Source organism: Cibotium barometz, chromosome 21 (genome assembly GCF_041138505.1).
Source record: "Cibotium barometz isolate CiBa-2024 chromosome 21, ASM4113850v1, whole genome shotgun sequence".
Classification (NCBI taxonomy): domain Eukaryota; kingdom Viridiplantae; phylum Streptophyta; class Polypodiopsida; order Cyatheales; family Cibotiaceae; genus Cibotium; species Cibotium barometz.
In genome coordinates, this window is record NC_141066.1 from 20,779,279 (window position 1) to 20,785,989 (window position 6,711).

The 6,711-nt window shown below is 44.7% G+C and overlaps 1 protein-coding gene across 1 annotated transcript; it reads right to left on the reverse strand.

The window, feature by feature from the left end:
• Positions 1-357: 357 nt before the first annotated feature.
• On the reverse strand, positions 358-6,246 carry LOC147626940 (endoribonuclease Dicer homolog 3a-like). The gene has a single exon (XM_086815496.1). The coding sequence runs from the start codon at positions 5,975-5,977 to the stop codon at positions 407-409; it is 5,571 nt and encodes a 1,856-aa protein (XP_086671622.1). The 5' UTR covers positions 5,978-6,246; the 3' UTR covers positions 358-406.
• Positions 6,247-6,711: the final 465 nt, after the last annotated feature.

Sequence of the window (6,711 nt, forward strand, 5' to 3'; positions counted from 1 at the left end):
GGGCTCTCCCTGGGACACCAGTCATAGGTTTAGAGGTCTTGTAGCATACATATCCTGGTATGAGGGCAGACAGCTTAGGCGCCTTGCCTACCAAGAGGGTACCCTTTGTGGGCCACCCTAGGGGCCTAGGAAGCCCATGGCCAAGCACAACACCATGGAAGGGCTGTTGTGCTTGACCCACACCACCTTGCATCAATGCCAAGATACTAATTCAGAGCATGCAGTTATAGCCATGTATGAAAATTTTATTGCAATGCACCTCATAAAACATTCATATGCATGTGCGCGTGTGCATGCACATGCAGGTACAAGCACACAAACGATGTAGACATAGAAAAAAAGAAGTGACACCAAATCAAGAACTTCAGCAAGTTTCTTGCAGATCAAAGCTGTAAAATACTCCTTCCTAAACAGAGAATTTTTTACTAAGGGCCATAAGCACTTTTACAGCCGCATTGTCCTTCGCCTGGTTCTTTCTTGGCATTGGGTCGCTTGTAAATTTGGTAAGTCCAAAAGGCCCATCAACTGCTGCTGAGAAAGTGAACTTCTCTGCATGAGATTTTCCCTCTTGCACTAACAACTCATAAACTGGCCCAGTCCATTTATTCTTGATGCAGAACTCATTCAGGCGAGACCGGCCACATCCTTTTTCCAAAATCCTAACTGACAATTCACCAGAATCTGCTTGTAGATCCACATCTACACCCTTCATGAGAGCCTTAGAGAGTTCCTTGACCCCTGGATTCTTTGGCATACACTCTGTGTAGTCTGTCAGTGGGGCTTTCCCAAGGCTCGAAAACAAAGGCTGCAGCATACTTGAAGAATCATCACAGCTTAAGCTCCTCTCATCCTCTGATTTGCTCAATGTGGAAGGTGACATCTTCAAATCTATTGAGTCCAAGCGATCATCTGCAGTTAGAAGCGGGTTATGCTCTACCAAATCAATTTCGCCCGGTTTTTTTTCCCCAAAACCAATGGCCAGATCAGGTATATTCAAACTCTTCTTGTCTTCTGAACTATCGACCATCTCTTCTTTGATGCAGCAGTTTCCAGTCATACCTAACCCTTTGCTTTCTTGTTTTTTGGATGTTGATTCAATCAATTCAAGAATGTCCATAGGTTTAACTTCCTCTCTATAATGCAAGCCATCTTTGAAAGTGCTCTCATCACAAGAAAGCCTCCGCCTTTTCTCATCAGAGCCACCAGCATCACCATCAAACAAGTGCTTCTCACCGGCCTGTATTGTCCTGATGTGAGTTGGAGTGTTGGGAACAGTCATAGTACAATCCCCTTGATTTGCCACTTGCCTTCGAGGATGACAAATTCCCCGATTCATCAAAGCATACAGAACTTGTTGGGCAGCATCTTTTTTGGCTGTCTTCTTATGTTGCCCCCAAGCAGTCTTAGTTATCACTTCTTTGTCAACTTCTACTTCAGCTGTAGCTAAGGATAACTTCCCTTTTTTCTGGGATTTCTTCCAAGTGAAGGAAAATCTTCTGTTCTGGCTCAACTCATGCAATTCTCGAATGGGATGAAGGGGTAACGTAGATGGCGTCACTAGTGGAGATAGGAGACGCTCCATCACACTCCACACTCTATCCAAATCAAAGCCACTATCTACCAATATTGCTCCTGCAATACTTTCAACAAGATCTCCAAGAACCTTTGGCCCATGTACACCTTCCCAACCAAACAATTGGTCTTGGCCTGCCTCACTAGCCACTTGGACAGCCTTGACAAAACTGGTAATTTGAGACAGCAACTCCCCTGATCCATGGCGTAAATATCTCTGCAGGTTATGTTTCACTGCTGAGCGGGCAAAGCACTCATTATTGACTGCTGCAGAACGTAAATCTGAAAGGATGCCTGGAGAGAGACCAGGATGAGCTAAAAAAAGATGACGTGTGATGAGAAAGTCAAGCACTGCATCACCTAAAAACTCTAGACGTTGGTAGCAGCATCCTCCATATGGATCCTGTTGAGAGGCATGTGTTAACGCCTCAACCAAAAGTGACTTATTCCAAAAGATATAATCAAGTTGTGTTTCTAGGCCTGTAATATTTGTCCCGTTCAACACTTTTTGATGAACATTACATCGACCCCTTGCATCTTTGTATAATGACAGGTCAAAGTCAATCTCCATGCCGATCCACTTCATAAAGCCCAGTGCAGGTCCTGAACTGCCAGAAACTATAAATGCTCCAATCAAAGCCTCAACTGCATCAGCAACAGTCTTGGAGCAGATCCACCGATGCCCTTTGCTACAAGTCTTTCCGATTCGGAACACTTTGTTTGCTTCTTGCTCTCCCTTCTCATGGTTATTTTCATGGCATGTCAAGTTCTCAAGGTTGCATTTACATGTGACTGACTTAGGACAAAGCATTCCAGGAGCATGCCATAATTCAGGCTGGAATGGCTCATCCCGAATATAACCAGGCAACTGATTTGCTATGGCTAGACAATGGAGCCTTTCATTGCAGATGGCTCGACATCTCCTTGCAGTAAGCTGCCCTTCATGCTTCTTATCATAAACAAGGTACAGATATCTGCTAACTGCATATTTTAAAAATGAGTCACCTAGCAACTCCAGCCCCTCGGATGAAAAGCCCTCCAAGCATCTAAGTGTTGTCAGGGACTCCATCATCACTGTAGGCTGAATAGAAGAGCACTGAGGCATGTCTTTTGAAATTTTACTCCTCAGCTGACCTGCTAAAAGTAATGCATTGAAACGATGCAAAACAGATGGAAAAAGATACAAAGACCGTATGACTGCATTTGAAATGCCGATGCACAAGCAGAGTTCTGGAGGAATCTCCACCAAGATAGATCTCTTTACTTTTTCTGTGCTGTTCTTCTTCTGCTTGGAATTGGCAATGTCTCCTGTCAGGAGATTATGTACCCGATGAGTTTGCTTCACCTGAAGAAGTGGCTGATGAGGATATTTCAACACCATCTTATACTTTTCTGCAAAATAATGTGCATAGCTGCTGTAAATTAAGCTTTTTGTATCTTGTACCCCCTCGATCGGACAGTTAGCATTTTTGTCCTCTAGAACATCCACAACAGAATATATCCTTCCTGTGTGAATAGTGACTACAGCCATGCCCCTCACTTTGGAAAAGGGTTTTGATCCACATGCCATGTGCACCATGTCTTTGCCGTGCATGCTTATGCTTTCAGCTGAGTAAACCGAGCTTTTATGGCTCTTGTTACTTCCTTGAGTGGAACACAAGGCTGAAAACACATTTGCAGTCATTGCAGTATCTCTTACAGCTTTCCAATCAATAGGTATCACTTCTGATTCCTCTGCAAGCTTGCCAGGAATCAATGGAAGGAGTAAATACATGTGCCAATGGTTCCACGTTTCATCTAATGCACTTTGAGATGCAAGCAAATTCCTCATCTTGGAGACAGGTGATGCTCCCTCTGACTTCTTGGAATACCTTAACAACTTCCCAAACATCCCATTGAAGATTAAATGATGATAAGACTTTGCTTCTTTTAGCTGGTCCGCACTGAGGGAATAGGTCCCAGCAGCGAATATTTTTGCCATTGCTATCCTGTCATCTGTCAAATAAATCGGAAATTCTGTGTTTGCTATATCATCATCAATAAGTGCGTTTACCAATAGAACAAAATCTGCATATGGACTATCCTCTTTGGGACAAAATGTAAAGCAGAGAATGTATGCATGGAGCAAGACATCCTCTGAACTGTTGATCCAATCACCAGAAAGAGCGTCTGTGGCAGCTGTAGCATGCAGTTCCTTCCTCTTATTTGTACCTGCACCTGCAACATTCTTCCCTGAGATGTTCATCACCTCCTCTTCCTCTGATTTCTCCACATCGATCACGGGTATGAGATGATCTGTTATTTGACCCATGAGATGCAGCTTCTTGCAAGCCTCCAAACATACCGACTGTTTAGCAAGACCACGACTCCTTTTTGGAGGACCAATCAGTTCTCGGAATGGTCCGTTCGGTGGCAAGATGAGCTTGCAAACATGTAAAGCGTCTTCACCCTCAATCTTTTCATAGATAAACTCTGGCTGTGGCCTGTAGTATTTGTCCCCTGGCAGGTTAGAGCAGAAGCGTGTTATTAAGCTTATGCTGGAATCAATGTTGACTGTGGCACCAGTGGATTCAACATGAAAAAACTCCATGTCTTCTGCTCGGATCTTTTCCATGGGAACAGAATGATGTGTTCTGTTCAGGGCCTGATCCCTCATGGACTCCTCACTTTGCATCAGATCCAACAGCTGTTCATACTGCTTCTGACTGTCCTCTTCAAGGAATATGACGTAATCAGAACCAGGCCTCCGAGCCCGCCCACGAGATTGTATATAGCTTCGCACTGTCCTTGATAGGTCAAATCGTATCACAGAGCTGCAGCTTTGTACATCAAGGCCTTCCTCTGCCACATCTGTAGCCACTAACACGTTGATTCTGCCAGCCCGAAATTGCTCTAAAGTGCTTTGTTGCTGCTTTTTTCCCATGACATCCAGAGAAGCCGTTGTGCCTGCAAGAAAACCGCACGTGAGGAATGATAGGCAGCCTATCTGGCTTACAACTTTGGCCAGAACCATTGCTGTGACAACTCTCTCCACAAACACAATGCAATGCAGGTCCTTTACATTCTTGTATTCCAAGAGGCACTCAACAAGTAGCAAAACTTTTGAAGTTAGAAAACCCTTCTCAACGGCCACTAAACCATCGCTAACACTGTTAACTGGCTCTGGATTCTCCTCCAGAATAGCGGCATCGAGGACTTGCAATGCCTCCTTAAGAAATGCCTCCTTTGAGTTATGCATTACCCCATCATCATCCTCCTCATACTTCAGATCAGTTTTGATCTTTTTGAGGAGACAGTTTGCACACTCAAATGCACACCAGAGTCCTAGTTCCTCCAAGCTATATTGCAGACAGCCATGCAGCTTTTTGATTTTCTTCCACAGCTTCTTAGCCAGCTCCTCCACATCTTTGAAACCATCACCGCTGGCCATAACAGAGTCGTAGCGCCCCTCGTACTTCTCCCTGATACCATCCAGTTTCTGCATCACAAACAGAAAAGAGCATCTGGGTGGCATATACCGTTTGATCGTCTGGACGGGCGTTGGCACAAAGGATTCCAGCTCACTTTTATCCTCCAAGGTGTATACCTTGGCGTCAAGCAGGGTTTCCAACTGCTGCATTTGCTTGGCCGAGTCCTCGGTTGAGGCAACCCCTTTGCTTGTCACAGGAGAAGCTGTCATGCCAAAAATCTTCGGCCTTTTCACCCTAAGCTTGTGGTAATATTCCCGCATGATCTTGGCATATGGATGCTGCTTCTGGGCCTGGTGGCATTCATCGAAGATGAGGAGCTCGAAGCTCTCCATTTTCAAGAAACCATGGCGCAAGGCATCCAAGAACACCATGGGCGTCATCACTAGGACCTCGTTTGCATCCATCTGCTCTTTCCACTTGGTACCACTCCAGTAGTCCACACCTTTAGCACCATAGCAGCTGTCTACTTGAAGGTCTGTGTTGATCTTGAGAACCTCTGTTTGCTGCTCAACAAGGCAGACAGTAGGGGCAAGAAAAACAGCAGAGAACTTCTCATTCTTCTCTCTGAGAAGGGAGGAAAGCTCTTTGATAAGAAGCACGGCAATTAGGGTTTTTCCACAGCCTGTTTCAAGGTAAACTATGGTGTTCTCCTGCAAAGCTTTCTCAAGGATGACCTGCTGATACCTGCGAGCTCCAGCTATGGGGGCCTGCTGCTTCTTTTCATCACCCTGCTTTGCAACCTGCTTTTCTTCGTGTGCAGGCCCCATTGCGTTCTTCTTGCATTCCATATTTGGCAAATCTAGCTTTGCTTTCTTGTTCTTCCGCTTGGGTTTAGCTACAATCAATGGATCATGAGCATGAAACCTTCCCACTCCTGAGGAATCTGTCCCTTGTGTGACCTTCTTGTTGCACTTTGCGTCAACCTCGGCATCCATCTTTCTGTTTCTAGAAACCCTAAAAAATGCAGGGCATCAACAATATTTCCCCTTCTGTCTAAATTGGAAAACCCTAGAATTGTATCAGAAAAGCCCACGAACAGCATCAAAAAAGCATTTTTAATAGAATCGCAAAAGCAGAAGGGGAAAGGAGAGGGAACGCAGATTGCCGTAGGAACGCAGAGCAAGCGTGGGCTGAAAGGCAGATGATAGCAGCTGCTTTTTTACGGCGTTTTTTTAAAAATCGGGCTTGTACTAAAATGCCAAAATAATGCACGTGCGAAACGCCGCATAGTAATATAAAAAAGGAGATTCTATAAAAAATGCTTTCACCATGGAAAATGCAAATGACATGCGAAATTGCCCTCGGATGGAGTCATGCGCACTATTCTAGTTGTGCCTAAAAATCTTGTTTAGGTTGGGATTCACAAACTTCTAAGCCTAGGGTCTATACATCCTGGTGAAAAAGTGGTATAGTTAGAGCCATCCACGCACAAACATACGTGTGCAAGTGGGCCAAGTAGAGGGAATCTTTAGTCCATTTTTTCACTTGTCTGCATGGTGACCATGGGTGTTCCTGTCGATCGCTTTTTTTATCTTGCGTGTGATTGGACTATGGTGGTGGACCTATGCACTTGTCCACAGATGTTGTGAAGGAAAACACAGTCAACCATCTAATGCCTTTTTGCCATGTTTGAAGGGGAACCAGTTCGACGAATGTTTGTGAATCCAAC

What these genes read in the sequence shown, in the direction of transcription:
- LOC147626940 (XM_086815496.1), bottom strand. Translation starts at nt 5,977, where the DNA reads ATGGATGCCGAGGTTGACGCAAAGTGCAACAAGAAGGTCACACAAGGG.